The 19945-nt window shown below is 40.6% G+C and overlaps 1 protein-coding gene across 5 annotated transcripts in view; it reads left to right on the top strand.

Annotated features, from left to right (window-relative positions):
• Nucleotides 1-19945, top strand: part of DCLK1 (doublecortin like kinase 1) — a 347909-nt gene that overhangs the window by 305222 nt on the left and 22742 nt on the right. For all 5 annotated transcript variants that reach the window (XM_039547139.1, XM_039547110.1, XM_039547101.1 and 2 more), the window contains 5 exons: nt 1658-1804; nt 8436-8569; nt 9361-9438; nt 10184-10280; nt 13544-13624. In XM_039547139.1, the coding sequence (XP_039403073.1) occupies nt 1658-1804; nt 8436-8569; nt 9361-9438; nt 10184-10280; nt 13544-13624 (537 nt within the window). The remainder of the gene's footprint in view (nt 1-1657; nt 1805-8435; nt 8570-9360; nt 9439-10183; nt 10281-13543; nt 13625-19945) is intronic.

Genomic DNA, 19945 nt, shown 5'->3' with positions numbered 1-19945 from the left:
ATGAGAGTTGGCAATGCTGGCATTATGGAAAATATTGTCTCCATTGCCCTGGGAAATAACTTCTGTTCCTTTAAGAACACTCTGCTTTTATTAATTTTTTTCTTCTTTCTGTTGTTGCTGTCCCTGCTAGACAGCTTGATTTTTCTCACTGTTTTTGCAGACTCTGTCCTCCCCTTTTCTGTTTCCGTGGGATCTAGGCTTCCTTGATGGAGCTGCTCTGCTTTTGGCCTGTGGTCCAGTTCTTCTGCAAAGCAACCTTTTATTTTTCTCACCCTGCCTGACACTCTTCATTGAACTGGGGTTTCTCCTGCCCTCTTGGCCATTCTCAATCACTTTTTAATATTTTTTCTCTCTTTTAGCTCACTGCTGGTAATAGAGTCTGATTTAGTGGCTGCCCGAGAGCTTGAGAATGGAGAAAATAAACCCTCTCCTCACTTCAGAGGAATTTCACTTACTTTCTCTTCCTTTCTTCATTCCTTTCCTTTTGTTTTCCCCTCCCTGGAGGCAGGGCCAGCTCCAGACCCCAGTGCGCCAAGCCGGTCTGCCGGTCGCTAGGAGGGCGGCAGGCGGCTCCGGTGGACCTCCCGCAGACGTGCCTGCGGAGGGTCCGCTGGTCCAGCGGCTCCGGTGGACCTCCCGCAGACGTGCCTGCGGAGGGTCCGCTGGTCCAGCGGCTCCGGTGGACCTCCCGCAGGCATGCCTATGGATGCTCCACTGGAGCCGTGGGACCAGCGGATCCTCCGCAGGCACGACTGCAGGAAGTCCACCGGAGCCGCGGGACCGGCGACTGCCAGAGCGCCCCCCGCGGCGTGCCGCCCTGCTTGGGGCGGCAAAATTCCTAGAGCCGCCCCTGCCTGGAGGTGGCATCCAGCCAGCTCTGGCACCATGTCATGTTATGGTGTAGGAAGGAACACAGAGAGAGGCGTGGGTGATTGCAACAGAGTTAAATACTTTTAGTGATAACTGGGAAGTGACATAGATTGTCTCCAGTGCAGTAAGACAATAATGTTAACTCATCAGATGCCTTTGAGCATAATAGTGTGTCATATTTTCTGCTGGGGGACCCCAGTATTAACATCAGGAAGTAGAAAACCTAGACTACTTGACACATTCTAAAAGGGAGTGAGGTCTCTGAAGTTAATGTTTTCAAAGATTTCTGAGAGGTGGAAACAGATCCCTTTAATGCATTGTATATATGCTGGGTAGATAGATACATTATGGGAAATAATTTGTAATTATAATAAATGGCAGCAAGAATTGGTACCCAGCACAGTGACAGCTGAATATGCTGGTATGCAGCCGGTTTGCAATGTAAGTGCTAAGGGAACAGGTTGGCAGTGCTGGAAATGTCACAGAAGCAGCATGCTTGGCTACAGGAGAGGAATGGGTTGCTTAATATTTTCCTCAATCCACAACTTTCAGCTCCGTTAGCTGACACACTGAGCAGTGTTGACCAGCTCTGAATGGGAGGCATGCCCAGCCTTCTGTACCTGGGAGGAATGACACCACAACACAAGGCCTTTGTAGGTAGGAAGGACCTCTGTGGGGCCCTCACAAAGTGGCACAGTGCTGCTATTCATTTTCCAGAAAGATTATTAAGCGGTGCTGTCTGTGTACAACAGGAAGTTGTTAATGTGCCATGATTATTCTGTTCCAGGGAGGAGACCTTTTTGATGCCATTACCTCCACTAACAAATACACAGAGCGGGATGCCAGTGGGATGCTGTACAATCTGGCCAGTGCCATCAAATACCTCCATAGCTTGAACATTGTTCACAGGGATATCAAACCTGAGAATCTACTGGTAAGTGAAAGCTCTACTTCCTGTATTGTTACTGCTAACTTGGGAGTGCATGAAAGTGTACCTGTGCTCTCAGTGAAATAGTCTGTCATTAGCCTTTCAACTTACTTTCTCTCTCATACTAATCTTTTCACCATCAAAAGATCTTTAAAACCAAACAGCAGTCACAAAAAATATAGACATGTCAGGCTCCTAGAAGTTAAACAGTCTATGTCTTTAGCTAGTCTTTGTCGTAGGACACTAGTGCAGGATTATTCCATACAGTGAATTTTTGAGTGTGTTTTCAGTCTGACTACAAATATTTCATGCAATAGGGCTATAGGCACTTCCCTTGGAATAAATACTTTGCACCTTTACATAGTACCAAGCTACCCAACCCCCCTACACAGGAGATTAGTAGCAGTATTTCAATTTACAGACATACAAACTGAGATTACATGATCTGCCCCAAAGCATGTAGTGTTTCAGTGGCAGATCCAGGAATAGAACCCTGAAGTCCGTCTCTGACTGCTCTAACCATGAAACAGTCTAATAGATCTTTCTGTTAGAACACCTTCCTTGTTAGATAGTCTAAACCTTCCTTTTTCTAATTTAATGTCATTGATTTTCTTCTGAGGGCCAGTCCAACTCCCATTGAAGTCACTGAAAAAACACCTTAAACAAATCCTCTCTCTCCTTGGGGTCTACATATTTCTTGACAGTTATTGCGTCCATTGTCATCTTTAGTTCAGTCTTTGCCAGCAAATTAATCTCTCCAGTCCCTTAATCATTTTTGTGTTTGCTCTCTGAATTTATTCTAACTTGCTGAGAATGTTCAGTATCAAGGCCCTCATAACTGTCTGTGTGTTTTAAGGCAATAACATAATTTAGATGGGAAAGAACATAAGTTCTCAGCTGTGCACTGTCTGCCATCATCTTCTGTGTCCAGTGTTGTTTGGCAATGGAAAGTTGTTATGGGAAAGTTGGTTCAGGTAAATCTTAATACCCTAAAAGAGAATTGGGTTTGTACAATTCAGAACTCCACGGTGACAGCTGTCTGTATTCTTGGCTTCGTTTTTCAGAAAATGCCAAAACCATGTAGGCCAGGGCTCTCATTAGACATGAACATATACACCCCTATAGCAGTCTTAATGCTAGTGTTCATAGATTGCTACATGCATAAGTTATAGTAATCACATGTCAGGATTCATAAATACCGTGACTTGGAATGTGCAGGAAGATTTAATGGAAAAAGATCTACCATGCTTTTGTATTCAAACTTCTTAAATTCCTAAAATTTGACAGCAATAGCCTGAAGCATTTTTAATGTCTTTCTGCCTCCACCCTCATTATTCCCTTGTTGGTAATACCCACTGGCCTATCGTGAGTAATCATGTTGTTCTTCACTTTATTCAAATTGTTTGAGTGTATTTTCCAGTCCAGAGAACACAAAGGTCATATGCTGCTGTTGATACTAAACAATAATAATTGGAGATATACTAATCTCCTAGAACTGGAAGGGACCTTGCAAGGTCATCAAGTCCAGCCCCCTGCCTTCACTAGCAGGACCAATTTTTTTGCCTCAGATCCCTAAGTGGCCCCCTCAAGGATTGAACTCACAACCCTGGGTTTAACAGACCAATGCTCAAACCACTGAGCTATCCCTCCCAATGGCTAGAAGGCACTAAACTTTTCACAAAGACCGTAACTTTCAAAACAAGCACTTGCATATTAAAACTACTTCAGCTCCACTGATGTAAAAGAAAAGAACTATAAAAGGGTATGGGGGCACTTCCATAGAACTTGTCAGGTATATGGGGGAGCACAGGAGACGTGTTCCCCTTGGTACTTGGTATGATAAATTAGGCAGCACTCATCTGATAAATATAAAGGATCTGATTCTCATTTACACTAAGGCCCCTTGACTCTGCTCTGACAGTGTAATTGGGTATTGGTGTACATGGACGTCAGGTCTCTTGATGTCAATATGTACCAGCAAACTAATGTGTTGTCTCAGCACTTAACTCCACATATATCACAAAACATAGAATAGTAGGGATGGAATGGACCTTGAGAAGTCATCTAGTCCAGCCCCCTACACTGAGGCTTTACCAAGTGTATCTAGACCATCCCTGTCTGATGTTTTCTCCAACCTGTTCTTAAAATCCTCCAATGGTGGGGATTCCACAACTGCCCTTGGAAGCCTATTCCAGAACTTAATTATCCTTATAGTTAGAATGTTTTTCCTAATATCTAACCTAAATCTCCCTTGCTGTAGATTAAGCCCATTGCTTCTTGTTCTACTTTCAGTCAACCTGGAGCACAAATGATCATCAGCCTGTTTAAAACAGTCCTTAACATATTTGAATAACTGCTATCAGATGCCCTCTCAGCCTTCTTTTCTCAAGATTAATTATTTTAATCTTTCCTCATAGGTCTGGTTTTCTAAACCTTTTGTCTTTCTTTCTTTTTTTTTTCCCCTCCGTTCTGAACTCTCTCCAATTTCTGAACTCTCTCCCCATCTTTCTGAAAGTCTGGTGCCTAAAACTGGGCGCACACAGCTCAGGCCTCAACAGTGCCTAGTATAGCAGAATAATTACGTGTCTTACATATAACACTCCTGTTAATGCACCCCAGAATGGTATTTCTCTTTCTCACAATGGTATCAAATGATTTGCTCTCATTCAATTTTTGATTCACTATAACTCTGACATCCTTTTCATCAGTACTACCACCTGGCCAGTTATTCCCCATTTTGTAGCGGTGCGTGTAATAGTTCCTTCCTAAGTGAAGTACTTTGCACTTGGCTTTATTGAATTTCATCCTGTTTATTTCAGACCAATTCTCCAATTTTTCAAGATCACTTTGAATCCCAGTGCTGTCCTCCAAAGAGCTTGCAACCCTTCTCGATTTGGTGTCATCCATACATTTTATAAACATATTCTCCACTCTGTTATCCAAATCTGTAGGTAAAATGTTGACTAGTATTGGACCCAGGACTGACTCCGGCAGGAACCAATTAATATGCCCTCCCAGTTTGACAGCAGACCATTGATAACTACTCTGAATAGGGCTTTTCAAACCAGTTGTGCACCCATCTTATACAGTGGCGTAGCCAGGTTTGCTGCCGAGGAGGAGTGGCGGAGAAAAAAGGCACATGTCCTTTGGCGGCATTTCAGCAGCCCTGCGCACTGTAAGAAAGTCAGCATTTGATCCATTGACTACATTATTGCTCTAAAGTTCATTTAGGCTTTGATAGAGAGGGAGATTGTGGTCTTTAGCACAGTACTCAGAGCTAAGAGTTTCTGAATTCTAATCCTGTCTCTGAGAGTAACTCTCTGTGGCCTTAGGAATGTCTTAACCTTTCTGCCTCAATCACCTGATCTGTAAAATGGGATGATATTTATTTGTCACAGGTGTACGATGAGGATTAGTTTCTTAACATTTTAAAAACACTTTGAAGTTGGTAATTTCTATACAAATGGTAAGTACTGTTATGTTTATTATCCATTTTAGCAGAAAAATCTCCATGAGCTTTCAATGTGCTTAAAGTTTGTAATGCTGTACCTATGCATCCACTTGCTCTGTTCTCTGGAGGACATGCCTTCCATGTTTTAATTGGAACATTTTTATAATTGCTGCTATTTAACACGTTTATTTTGTGAAATCCTGGGATGTTTTTATAGCCATATAATAAACCCTAGAGAACAACTTCTCTAACTGTTGCCATCTGCAGTGATCACAAGAGCAGCTTAGAAAATACTGTCTTTGTAGTAATAGGATACATATGGTGGCACACAATTATGTGTTTCTGCATTCAATTAGTGTTGTACAATTACCCAGTTTTATTGCTTAGTTAAAACAGTGAAAGCACTACATAGTGGGTAATTTGCACTAATCCCCATCTCTCTAATTGCCCTTCAGTGTTTAAATGCAGTAGAACATGTATAGCATTTGTTCTGAATGAGATGAGCATTAAATTATCATTCACATTCCTTGCGCCTTGAGTGGCAATTAAGGTACCACTGCTTCACATTAGGAGCACTTTTATAGAGAGCGCTAAATAGAGTTATAACAGGGTGGGGGGGGGGAACTATTCTGTTCTAGCGTTACTAGAAAATCAACTGAAATCGTCTCTCAAGGAAGTAGTAGAAGCCTCATTCCTGGAAATGGACTGGACAAAACCCTAGAAAATATACCATACTGCACAATTCCGCATTGGCAGAGAAATGGATTCAATGACTTAAGAGGCCTTTTCTGTAATTAATTGCTCTGATTATATGGTTCATTCACATCACCAGTGTGACTAGTGAAATTAATCTGTAAACATGCACTAGATTAACCAAACTAGGAGAAGGCATTTTCCACAATAAAAGGCAATTGCATTAAGGATGAATACTAGTTACAGCGGCTTCAGCCACTGATCTCTAAACCACTTCTTTACATTTTCCACCAAGTGTCTATTTAAAGTTTCTAGTTGCTAGTCTTTAATTAAAACTGTGGTTGAAATTAGATTTATTGCTCCCATTTCAGCAAACACTTCATTTCAGGAACGAGATGTATTTAACAATCTGTGTTTTTAATAAAGCTGAAACTACATTTTTAAATGATCTTTATGCCTATTTTTTTGCTGGCTTAATAACAGAGAAGTGTGAATCCATTTCAGATTGTTGGTCCTCTTACATAACAAGATCCAGTTTCATGCACTTATTAAAAACAGTCAGAGGAACAGAGGATTTCTGTGAATGCTGAATCTCCCCTCATAATATTGAAGACCTGATATAATATGTTGTATAGCCCTACAATACAGAAGAGTGGCAAGAAGGTTTCTTAATCTTTCTATGCAAGGTTATACAGCAAATGAAGAAAAAATTCTCTTCATAGGATGGCTAGTTACAGTTGTTTTTGATGGATCCCTAGCAAACTGTTTCAGTGGATGAGGAATGGGTGTTCTAGGAAAAACTTTTGCACTAAGTGAGCAGATGACGAGTCTCTGTTGAGTTTACTGCCCATTTCTTAAGGGAAATCTCAGAAGTTTCTTTTGCAGAATTCGTAATTCAATGAGGCAGTGGCTGTTCAAGATGGTGGTGTACATGAGATTACGCTTGTAGACTGAACACATTTTTTTAAAATGTTGTTAGATTAAACTGCACTAAATTTTACCATAAATCAACATAAAAACTGGAAGAGAGAGCCCCAATCAACTACTGCCTTAAGGGATGATTCTCTGATTAACATTTTATTTTGATAAATTTAATTATTTTATTTTGACTATTTGTTTTGATATTTGAATATTTGTCAGTGTTTAGGCATTGGGGAAGCAATGGAAATGAAATTTTCCTAGTGTGGCTGCTATCTTTATGTACTGACTGCTTCTAGAATGTAAAATCTCCTCTTGCACTGATTAAAAAGAAAACAAAAAAAATTGCAAGTAGCTTTTCACTGCTGAAGAGATCATAATTTAGGGAAGGATTTTCAAGAGCACTCAGTATTGGCCTAACTCTGCTTCCATTGAAGTCAGTGAGAGTTACACCATTGACTTCAATGGAAGAAGAGTTGTACTAACACTGATGCACTTTTGAAAATTCCACCTTTAGTGTTTTGCGGGCTCTCAAAAGTGAGCATAAGTGCTTAGTGAAGTTACATAATAGCTGAGTGTGTTGTGACCTCTCTAGTGGCTCGTCCACTGAGAGAATAAAAGCCTACTACTGCTGTCAACTAATGGAGTTACTCCTTTAGCTCAGAAGTTCAAATCCCTGTACAAGCCTCTCTTTTGTGTATTAATTTTAATACGCTACCATGGTTGTCAGACTCAATGGGGATTTAACCCAGGAACTTCAACAGCAAAAGCACAGGCCTCTATTATGCTACTAAGGGCTAGTCTACACTTATCAGCCGGGTCGACATGGTGAATTCGACTTCTTGGAGTTCGAACTATCGCGTCTAATCTGGACGCGATAGTTCGAACTCCGGAAGCGCCGCGGTCGACTCCGGTACTCCACCACTGCAAAAGGCGGTGGCGGAGTCGACCTTGGAGCCGCGGACTTCGATTCCGCGGCGTCTGGACGGGTGAGTAGTTCGAACTAGGGTACTTCGAATTCAACTATGCTATTCACGTAGCTGAACTTGCGTACCCTAGTTCGAACCCCGCCCTTAGTGTAGACCTGCCCTAAGAGTCTTATGGCACCTTTATAGACTAACAGACATTTTGGAGCATGAGCGTTTTGGGTATTCACCCATGAAAGCTCATGCTCCAAAACGTCTGTTAGTCTATAAAGGTGCCACAAGACTCTTTGCTGCTTTTACAGATCCAGACTAACACGGCTACCCCTCTGAAACTATGCTACTGTACTTTAGCTTTTAACAAGAGAAAGATTTTGTGCTCTTTGATGATCAGCCACTAAAAGAGGATCCAGCATACTTAGCCAGTTACACTGGGTATGTTTATTTTTTTAGAAGAGAGACTATATATTATTCAAACCCTCCTAATCACGGATTTTTTTTTTAAACGTGCACTTATCTGTATTTTGGGAAGTGAAGGAGAGAATCTGAAAGCATACTCAACTGAAAGGAGTATGTCAGGAAGTTAGCAAATTGTTCATGAGTCCATTTACATAGAATCTTGCTGATCCTTTGGATTTTATTTCTGGTTTAGGTTTATGAACACCAAGATGGAAGCAAGTCTCTGAAGCTGGGAGACTTTGGGCTGGCAACAATAGTGGATGGACCTCTTTACACAGTCTGTGGGACCCCTACATATGTAGCTCCAGAAATCATTGCAGAAGCTGGGTAAACTTTTTGCAGTAAAGGCTCATATAAGTGTGCAAGGTGGAATATGTTCTCGCCAATATATCAGTTATAACTCTTTTACTTTTAGGCTTTTTTTTCTACCTTTTATTAGGGGTTACCATGGCAGTTTTTAACTTCAACGTAGAGAGTCCTCAAATTAGCACTGAGGCAGTAACTAACCGTTTCCTTTAACCCTGGGGTAAAAGTAACAAAAAACTGCCCTCAGTGACTGCTAACTGTTGTTTTCTGTGATCTTCCTTTGTCCTCTGCTCTACACGATAGATCCTAAGGAAAAGGACAGTAAACACCCCCTGGGGCGAGTGACCCATGGCACCTGTGCAGGCTGCCTGTCAGGAGAGATCAAACAAGCCCTACTGTCATCCAAGCAGGGCCGGCTCTCGCTTTTTTGCTGCCCTAAGCGAAAAAAACACAAAAAACAACAAACCTGCAGGGCAGCGAAGCAAAAAAAAAAAAAAAGGGATTTGAGGGAATGCCGCCCCTTAGAATCTGCCACCCCAAGCACAAGCTTGCTCGGCTGGTGCCTGGAGCTGGCCCTGCATCCAAGAAACCGGTACACTTTATCATCTATGTTCAGACATTCTAATCCAATGTAGCTTTAAACTGTAAACACCTGCCTTGGATTTGAAAGCAGAAATTGGTGTACAGTATAGATAAAATTCAGCTCAGACCATTTCATAAGAATTTGTGCACTGACATAGTTTTCTTTCAGTTGTGTACTGTAGTTCATACAGGCTTGGTATCTCTAATTATAATACTTCTAACACTTTTAGATATGGCCTGAAGGTAGACATCTGGGCAGCTGGTGTGATTACTTACATCCTGTTGTGTGGCTTTCCTCCATTCCGTGGGTATGAGCTATGATCTTTTATCCAACTCTTAACAATGCACCTCTATGCTGTGAATGGTCCATGTGCCTATCCTGCACTAAGAGGTCTGCTGGGGGAAAAAAAAATGTTTGCTTGCAAAGTTGGGTTATTTTTTTCCATTCTCTACCTGTTAATTTATACAAACTTCATAAATCTCCATTGTGTTACTGTAAAAACCCCAGTCTCTTCTCATTTTATTTATTTTGATGTAATCTACCTTGCAAAACAAATACACCCATTCCAGGCTCTGGGTGCCCTTGACAACCATTTAAAATATATGATGAAATCAGCAGATCCCCCCAGTTACTCCCCAACACAGTAAACAAAATTTAAGTCTTCCACAGAGATTTACACCCGCAAGCAAACTTCCAGCCCCCCTCACAAATCTCCCCTCTCCATTAAAGCAAAGAAGAAGGGCTGGACCTTGCCTTAAAGGTAGGCAAGCTCAGAAACAAAGAGGGAAGTGTATTCCAAAGGTGGAGGGAGATAACAGAGGCTGCCCTACAAGTTCACTCTTCCCCGCCCCCACCCCTTCTCACTTGTCGCTCCATCTCAAGTGTCCTCACAGTCCACAATGGTGGCCATGTGGCATGGGGAGATGAACTGGTTCCAAAAGGCAAATTTAGTGATCTACAGTTAAAAGCATTTTACTTGCTTTTTAAAAGTTTATAAAAACAACCTCTGGAAATAAATTTTATGTTTTCTTTTATGTTTGTTTGCTTTACAGATGTGGAGATGACCAGGAAGTGCTTTTTGATCAGATTTTGATGGGCCAGGTGGATTTCCCATCTCCATACTGGGATAATGTTTCGGATTCTGCAAAGGTAGATTTACAAAGTTGGTTCTCTTCTGTTTTATCAAAGGTGCCCTGTACATATGTTGTGTGTGCAAAGAGAGTGTAAAACTACTGTTCTTTTGTGTCCCTATGTTTGAGAAGCTTTAGGTCTAGACTCCCCTGAAGTACATATGTGTCATCTACTACATTATTATCTGATTATCGTCTGTGTCTTAGGGCTAGTCTACACTTACCAGCCGGGTCGACGCGGTGAGTTTGACTTCTCGGAGTTCGAACTATCGCGTCTAATCTGGACGCGATAGTTCGAACTCCGGAAGCGCCGCGGTCGACTCCGGTACTCCACCACTGCAAAAGGCAGTGGCGGAGTCGACCTTGGAGCCGCGGACTTCGATTCCGCGGCGTCTGGACGGGTGAGTAGTTCGAACTAGGGTACTTCGAATTCAGCTACGCTATTCACGTAGCTGAACTTGCGTACCCTAGTTCGACCCCCGCCCTTAGTGTAGACCTGCCCTTAGACTGTAAGCTGACTTGGGCAGCACTTTGTTAGTATTTGTGTCTTATGCACTGTTATGTAAAGCCGAATGAGAAAATGATTTTTCAGTTGAGTGGCTAAATCAAAAAAATCAGAAAAAATTATTTTGTTTCGGGTCGACCCAAAATGGAAATGGTTTGCGGTCAAATGAAACATTTTATTGTATCAGGTATTTTTTACTCTTTAGTAATTAAATCTAGCTAAATTCTGAAATGAACTGTCATTTTGAAATAATATGTTGAAATAAAATATTTAAAAACTTGTTCAACATTTTTCCCTTTTAGGCAGGAGGGGCGAATCTATTTGCCAAATTCAATCTGAATTCAGATAGTTGAGATGAACCTGACACTGCATTTTTCAGAGAATAAACTATTTGTCTGAAAAATTTTGCCCAGCTCTAGTTTTAAGCATCCTGTCAACACCTATTGAACAATTTAAACTTCCAGTAACTTGGATCATAAATAGGAACGTCTTAGATTGAAAACTCCTTGGGGCAGTGACCCTGTTTTCTATGGGTTTGTACAGCAACTAGCACAATGGCGGCTGGATTCCAGTTGGCACCTCCACGGGTAATTGTATTATAATTACTAAATAATAATAATCTGAGGAAAACATGTCCCATGATTAATGACATGAAAGGATTGTCCTGATATCTCTTTCTGTCAAAGAACCAGGCTCGACATTGCTTGTAACTCCTGAATGTTGCCAAAGTATGAGACTTTGACTTGTTCTATCAATCCATTACAAGCAGTTCATTTTTTTAGTCCTCTTTTTTAAAAGCAACTTTCAAGTACAGTAAAAGCTGTTTTATCCAGCACTTCACCAACCGGAAAGCTCTATAAACTGGCATTTTTTATCTTCATTAAAAGTCCGGTTTATAGTCCAGTTGGCGCAGGGCTGGCAGGGGGTTGGGGTGCGGTGCACGGGCTCTGGGAGGGAGTTTGGGTGTGGAAGGCAGCTCAGGGAATTGGATTGGGGTGCGGGGTGGCAGATCTGCAGGGCACTCACCTCAGGCAGCTCCCACAAGTGGCGACCTGTCCTGGCTGGAAGCTACGGATCCAGCGCTCAGGGCAGGGTGGAGGCAGCGCGTAGAGCCACCTACTGTGTCTCCGCCTATGGGCAGCCGAGACAGGTTGCCGCTTGTGGGGAACCCCCCCCCCCCCAGATCTGGCACCCTGAGCCCGCTCCTGTGCCCCAACCCCCTGCCCTGAGCTCCCTCCCAGAGTCCACGCCCAACACCCTTCCCATGCCCTAATCTCCAGCCCCGCACCCCTACCGCACCCAAACTCCCTCCCTCTTAGTTAACCAGCATTTTTCACTTACCAGCACCCCCGTGCCCCCAACATGCCGGATAAAACAGCTTTTACTGTAATAAGGAAGAGCTTGATTTGGAGAGGAGGTGAGAGAGCTGTGAGTGCACAGTACCTTTCAGGATTAGTCCCTAACACAGTTGAACAACAGGGTTGAATTTGGCCCAAGAGTTCAAATTCCAGAGTTCCTAGGCATTCTGAGTTACAGTAACATTGGCGTTGATTGTAGTTTCATATTTGCCGTCTATTTGGGTTGGCATGTGTATAACCAATAGATTGCACCCTAACACTTTCCTTTTCTTACCTTAAGTTGGGAACACCAACACATAATCATAAGATGAATATATGCAACACAGTGCTCTCAGTGTGAGCACTAATTTATCACAAAATAAAGTGTTTTCATCCAGGGTGTGAGGATTGAAAATGAAATATTAAATGCTGACTCTTGATTCTTCTATACCACTGTTTTGTACTATGTTTTTGGAAATAATACGGGAGGGGTAGAGGGGTGGGATTTTAGTTTCCAAGCTAGTGAAATTAACGTACAGGATACAGTACTTGGAGCTGAAAGAAAGCATTAAGTGTTAGTAGGAGTGTTCTAATCCCTCCTTTTGTATTGTGGCAAGCTTGATTTCATCATGCGTAAGACATCACTCATCTGTTAAGAATCAGCTCTAGTCTTCAATATCTCTAATGATAATTCCACAGCTCCTTTGGCAAGTTTGTTCCATACTTAACTACTCTGTCTAGTTAGTTTGTTCTAAAATTTTCCATTTTGATGCATAACGTCATTAGTTTCTATTCTGCTCCCATTTATTATTGAAAATAATTGATGTCTATCATTTCTGATTTCCCTCTATATTAGCATCCCATTACTGTTATCTTTTCTATAGATTGAATGCACTCACTGATGGGAGAAGAAATGCATTAAATGCTGGTAGGAAACTGAGGGGAACATAGTAAAGAGGAATTTGAAACATTAAAACAAAGGTCTTAAGAGTTAGAAATATTTTTTTGAAAATATCCACTTTGCTATTGATATTGGGAGCTAGAGAGAGCCAAATTTTAGATTAGTCTGCATCATCTTTAGAGAAAATTGGCTATTTTCTAAATGGGCAACTAACCTGATTTCATGCTCCCATCTGTTTTGTACATTATTTGAGAAGTTCTTTCCTCTACAAACCGCTGACTACAAAATTAACTCAGCACTTATGGTCTTCTTGCTTTTTCAATGCATTATTTAGCTATTGATTTAGAAGTTCAATTTACAGTTCAGCAGTTGATAGTTTTTTTTAAATAACCTTAGTATAGTTCCACCCTGTATAATTCTCTCACTCACTGAACACTGTGCTTTACTAGAATCAATTGAAGATCACTTTACTGAATTAAATCTTTTGTTTTTCTTCATAAAAATGTGCTCTAAATGGGATCTTATCTTCCATTTCACAGGAACTTATCACCATGATGCTTCAGGTAGATGTAGATCAGCGATTCTCAGCCTTGCAAGTTCTCGAACATCCGTGGGTTAATGTAAGTAATTTCAGGGCTGCAGATTCTAGTTTTAGTCTTGTAATCTTTTAACTGTTTTCCATCAAATACTTTAAATGCCTCTTTGGAGCCAACATTTTCTAAAACAGACACAAGTAATGACCAACTTACTGTGTGGTTTCACTGAAAGTGAAAGTGCTTTGTTACTATACAATTAAATATTTTTGTGCACAATGCTCTGCACTCCCTTCCCCCAATATCTTGGGCCACATTTTCAACACAGCTCCTTAATTGTACCTGCAAACTTTGTCAGTTTCCCAAAGGTCAATTTGCAGGTTCAGTGACACATTTTGTGCACGTAAATCAAATGGGCTCACAAGTCTTGTAATCACAGTTAAGGGGTCTTGAAATATAGTCCATGTTTTAAAGCTGGATGATTCAGCATTAAGTTCAAAATCTTTACAATCAAATATTAACGTCCAAATTTGAACTATAAACATGTTTATGTGCAGTCATATCAGTTTAATCTGATTCGGGTGAAATTTTCATTTTTATCTTTAGATCAATGCTCATTTGTTCTGGACATACCATAAAATTGATTAACAAAGAGGTGGCATATGGATCAATCTGATATAGATTAAGAAGGCCTGGGCCTGTCTATGCTTTAATGTTGGGACGGGGCACTTTTTAATATTAATTATTTAACACTATTTAATATTTTTCAAAATATTTGAATAAAAATGTAAAGAAAAGGGGGGTGGGGGAAGAATCCAGATTCCAGTTTAAAAATGAAAATATATGAAAACAAAATGAGTAGAAGAAAAAAATATCTGAATTTGCATATTGCAAGTACCAGCGTGGAATTCCTTCCTAGCACATTTGTGTGACTCAGAACTTTCCCCTAGTATCCAAAAAGATCTCTCAGACACTTAAAGGGAATGTAGTTCCAAAAAGGAATGTTTGTAATTCAAATATACAGACTAAATAACATAAAAAAATAAGAAGGTGTCCAAATAGTTTACTATATTCCTTAATTGAAAATGGTGTGTAAAGTACCTACAAAGTAGATCCTCAAGTACTTCTAGTAGCTGAACAGCAGAATGGAGGATAGAAGCAGTTTTTAATTGTAAATACTTCTGAACTGCACAGCCCCTTTGTCATGTAAAGCTTATAGACATCGAGTGCAATATATAATGAGACAATTTAGCATTTTTGTGGTCATTTTAAGGCAGAAGATTTTGTTGTTGCTGGTGGTATTTTGTTTCCTTCTTGAAGGATATATTCTTATCACAGAATGTTTATATCCCAATTTTAAATAATTTTTGTTCGGAACTGAAATTATTATTTATCTCTGGGGTGAGAGGGAACTGTAGGATGAGGTCTAAGGTAGAGATAAAAAGTGGGACTTACTAAGCAGAATTGCTGCCTGTTAAGGGGCTTATTCCTTCACCCTCTCACTTTCCTGGTCCTTCTCGCATGAACAGAGAGCAACAATACCCAAAGTCCAAAGGCGCAAACAATTCAATGTTTATTGGGGAGAACTTCCAGCAAGCATGATTCCAGTTTCCTTCTTCAGTGTCCCCCTTCCCAGCTCTGACACCACAGAGCCTTGCCTGTGTCCCTGTTTCTGTTCCCATCCCCTGTTCCTATTCCCCCTTTAGCAAAACATGATCCCAATTCCCCCACCCCATCCCCAGTCCCTGTTCCCATCCCCCCTTACTTCCTGATTGGCTGCAGACTATATAGTAAAACTTGAGTTTTGCTTAGCTATACCTTAACTAATTTTACTGAAATTTAACTAACCAATCCTAACATATTGTAACATGGTTATTTAACCAATTATATTCCACCACCTTAACTGGTTTACACCCAACAAAATTAATTATACAGCAGACAGAAACAATCACAGAACCAGACAGAGATTATACTGACAGACAATAGGGAAGTGGAGACTACAGTGATAGAACAATACAGAAATGAGGATTTCACAACTACATCTATAAAGACATAAGGGTTCTCCAGCTGTGTCTATTGATAAGTGAGTTCTTACCAGACAGAAAACTATCAAACTAAATTTTCTTTTACGTGTTCTAGGCTCTTCCCTTTCTCTGGAGGTGATAGGAATATCAGGACAGCATTGTATTCCTAACAACCCAATAGCACCTTATTTCAATGTGACTAGTTTGGAATGTGAGGATGTGACCATACATTTCCCAGTTTATGGCTGGCCTCTGCTGCTTAGCTGAAGAACCAGGCCTCAGACTGTCACAGTAAGAGAAGGTCATTACACAGACAGGTATCAGAGGGGTAGCCGTGTTAGTCTGGATCTGTAAAAGCAACAAAGAATCCTGTGGCACCTTATAGACTAACAGTTTTTTTGCAGCAGCTTTCGGTGAATGAATACCCACTTCTTTGATTGGATGGGGAAATTTCAGGGGCAGGTTTATATATATAAGCAGAAGCAGCAAGAAGAGAGATAGAAGGAGGATTCAAGGGAGGGGGAGGGATGGGCTGTTGTGTGTGGGGTTGGAAGGAGAAAAAAAACAAAACAAAAAACACTTCAACCACCACCTCACACCTTCAGCCTACCTGGCCATCTTAAGGTGGCCATTAAGCAATCAAAAACAAAAAAAAACTTCAGGACTGAGAGAAAAAGAGAGCCTGCAGTTCATGCAATCATCAGCCATCATCACAAATTAAACAAAGACTGTGAAAATTACAGGAAGGGCAATGACTTTCTCCCTTGGTTTCCAGTTTCTCCTCTTTCACACCCACTCCTCCTCCTCTCTGACAGGGCCTCTGATCTCTCTGCTGCTTCTTGCTTGCATATATAATTGCTTGCTGCACCACCTGCCACCACTTGCCAAATCCAAGACCACTTGCACCTAAGTCAGTGCAAGCTCATGCTGCAGCTACTAGTCTATAAGGTGCCACAGGATTCTTTGTTGCTATTACACAGACAGTGATTTTTTATTCTTTCTTTTATACCTCTATAACTAGCTAAGTGATAAGAATACACCTAAATTCTTAAAGTATAGGCCTTTGCAGACAGGCCTGAATATCTATATCCTAATACTGCCTCATGGCCAGCTTCTTCAATGGTGTAAATTGGTATAGCTCCACTGAATTTAATGGAGCTCCGTTGATTTAACACCACTGGAGGATCTGGAACCTGAAAGCTTTTTTCCCTCCTTTTAGGTAAATTGCACTCTGATGCATTTCAGTAAACAGTTTCAGCAAGCTGCATGAAATGTCAGAGGTATTACTTTCGTTAGTGCAAAGCTCCTCAAACTGTGGGTGGTGCCCACCTAGGGGGGCACGCTTCCAGCTCTGCTCTGGCCCTAGCCCCTGGCATCTGTCCACAGCCCAGCCATGGCTCTGCACCCAGTCCTGGTTCTGGCTCTTCCCCCAGCTTTGGCCCCTGGCCACAGCCCCGACCTTGCTCCCAGCCCTGCTCCCAGTCTCAGTGTTTGTGTCCCCCCGCACCCTCCAGGACCCTGAAAAGTTTGGGGATCAGTGTTTTAGTGTTGAAAGTCATGCTATTGTTAATATTCTGCAAGCATATGACAGTGAAAATATATAGCACTCTTGTTTGTACTAGAGGAAGTATTCTATCCCAGTTCTATGGGGATTTTTGTCTCCCTAATCATTCCTTTATAGCATTCCACATTCAGAGGTCAGTAACTCATCTTCAGCTACATATTAGCCACCATTCAGAGCTAATCAGGCTAGAAATACCTTTTTCTTGGACTAATGTAAGTATTTGCTAGATAAGTTTTCTGGAGATCAGATCAGGAAAGTTCCTCAGCACATGCCTGAGTCCACCTCTAGTTTGGCTATCACATAAGTATGTGCTGAATTTGAGGCACAAATTTAAGGTCCACTGAACTAAATGAGACTTATGCCTAAAGTGAAATACATGGTTAGATGCTGTCCAGAATGGGGATGCTTTCCTGAACTGGGGCCCAAAGTATATGTGTGAGAGAGAAATCAGAAGGGAAAACTTGTTTTTCTACAGCGGCAGTGTGAACCAATAGAGAGAACATTGTACTGGGAGTCAGGGGACTCATTTTCCGTTCCTAGCTCTGTCATCACCTTGAACCAGTCACTTTCTCTTTACCTCAGTTTCTTCATATTTAAAATTGGGATAATAATGCTTACTCATATTTATAATGGCACTGGAGATCTACAAGTGAAAATTTTTATTTTAGCTGATCTTCATAAAATATTCTGCTCCTTTCTAGAAGTCTAATATGTGGAATAACACTTCACTTTTCTAATAAATCTGTTTAAATTCGTCTCCTTAGTACCAAATGCTCTATGATATTTTGGACTTATTTATTGTTTTGAGACTAGTGAAATAGCACTAAAATGGTGGATAATAGTGCTGGTTGGAAAATAGAAATAATTTGTCATGATAATTTTCATGAAATTTCATTTTGACATTCTGCCTAGTTATTCTATGTAAAAAGTATTTGTTGGCTGTAAATAACTATTGTACTTCCAAGTGCAGCTTTTTTATTACTGTTTACTAAATGATTACTTTGTAAGTTGATGACATTGCTGGAATTTAGTATGACAGTTTCAATAGGAGCCAACCTTCATTTCAGTTTAAATTTTAACAATGAAAATAGCTGGAGTCTCTTAGAAACAACAAAACGTGTAATGGTCAGAATCAGACCAGTAAAACAGTTCCTATGTCAATAATATCCCAGCTGTTTTCAATTTAATAAACAAAACCTGAAAAGACTTTGGCTAGTTGCCATTGAGACAGATGGAGATCCTGGATTCTGAATGCAATTTAACAGCAGTTCTCTGCGCCCTCAATTTAGTTTATTTTGAGTTGTCTCTCATATACAGAACTCTTAGAGCTAGAAACAAATCCACTGTTTTATACTTCCCCTATTGGGACTCTTACTGTTTCCTTTGCCTGCTCATATTCATTGCAAAACTCAGGAATTATAAAAGAGGCTAGAGGCTTGGGAGCTAGCATTTTAAACACTGGAAATATTATATAATCCATAGTGTATCAATGGCAAGTTATGGTACAGTTCTTGACTTCTGAGTAATAAAAATGTTTAACTTACTATAATTCAATAAGTTTTAATGGTGAAAAGGATGGATTACATTTTGTAAACCCTTCCCTGTTATAATGATTACCCAAAAGTGGATTATTTTTTGTACACGGCAACCTAAAAAGGATTAGGAAACCTGTAGCTTTAAAACATTTCCCTAGATACACTGGCCCTGGCTGCCTGTATGTGAAATAAATAAGTAACCATCAGTGAATAATAATAATAAACTGAGCATTCATAAGGAGGTTAATTTAAAAAGACATTTCTTATTTGGCAGCTGCAATATTTTTGGTCACGCCATAGGGGCACTGCCCATATCTCATTGGAAACCTTAAAGGAAACAGCGTAAACAGGCTTTTCCAGGGCTTTTATTTGGTCTAATTTTCTTCTGTTATTTATATAATGACCTCTTCCTATGGCACAATTAGCACTGGAAAGGAAACCTCTTGTGATCATCTTGTGAAATGGATCTGAGTGCTTCAGGGCAGTAGGAGTCCGGCAGTCCTGGGCTTTGCTTAAGATTTTTAGCACAATTTCTTTTTCTTTGGGTCCTGTTGTGTAGCACAATGCAAATATGTACGCAGTGTTCATGATAATTATTATATACAGGAATGTCACCAGCAACCTCTGTCTGGCTCTTTTTTCTTATTTTAAAACAAAACAAAGCAGGTACTCTGTCTGAGCAGTAACTAACAGTGTGTGCTGGAACATTCAAATTAGATAGGGATGACAGTAAACAATTGCACACTGAAGTAGTATGTTGTAAATCCTAAACTGAGGTCTTGAAGAGTGACGAGATTTTAGGTGCTTCACTTACGGAGTGCCCAACTTTTGAGACATTATAAAGGGGCCTATTTTTGAGAGAATGGGTGTCAGCGTTTTAGGAAACTCAGGCCCCTTTAAGGTGTTTCGAGGTGAATATCCAAAATCACCAGTCACTCTTGACAGTTTTGTCCCTAGTACTATAGATGAGATGCAGTACCAAGGTCCAGACCACTTGAGAGAAGAAGTGTGTATATCTAATGATAATGCATAGACTGGAACACTCATTAGTGAAAACTGTCTTTGGGAGGTTAACATTTACAGTGTCTTGACCAAATTCCTATTTGGAGCATTTAGCCTACGTCCAATTCCTCCTGCACTTTCTTGTGGGTATGATATTCTTCTTCACTTCCTGCCATAAAATGTGGTGTAGCATTGCTGTTTGATATTAAACAGCTGCCATGTTTCACCCTAGATGTGTGTCTTTTTTAATGTTGGATGAAGTGATTCCAGTTTGGAGCCTGAC

Source organism: Mauremys reevesii, linkage group 1 (assembly GCF_016161935.1).
Source record: "Mauremys reevesii isolate NIE-2019 linkage group 1, ASM1616193v1, whole genome shotgun sequence".
Taxonomy (NCBI): domain Eukaryota; kingdom Metazoa; phylum Chordata; order Testudines; family Geoemydidae; genus Mauremys; species Mauremys reevesii.
Note: the sequence above shows the minus strand (reverse complement) of the source record. Positions and strands in the feature narration are given on the sequence as shown.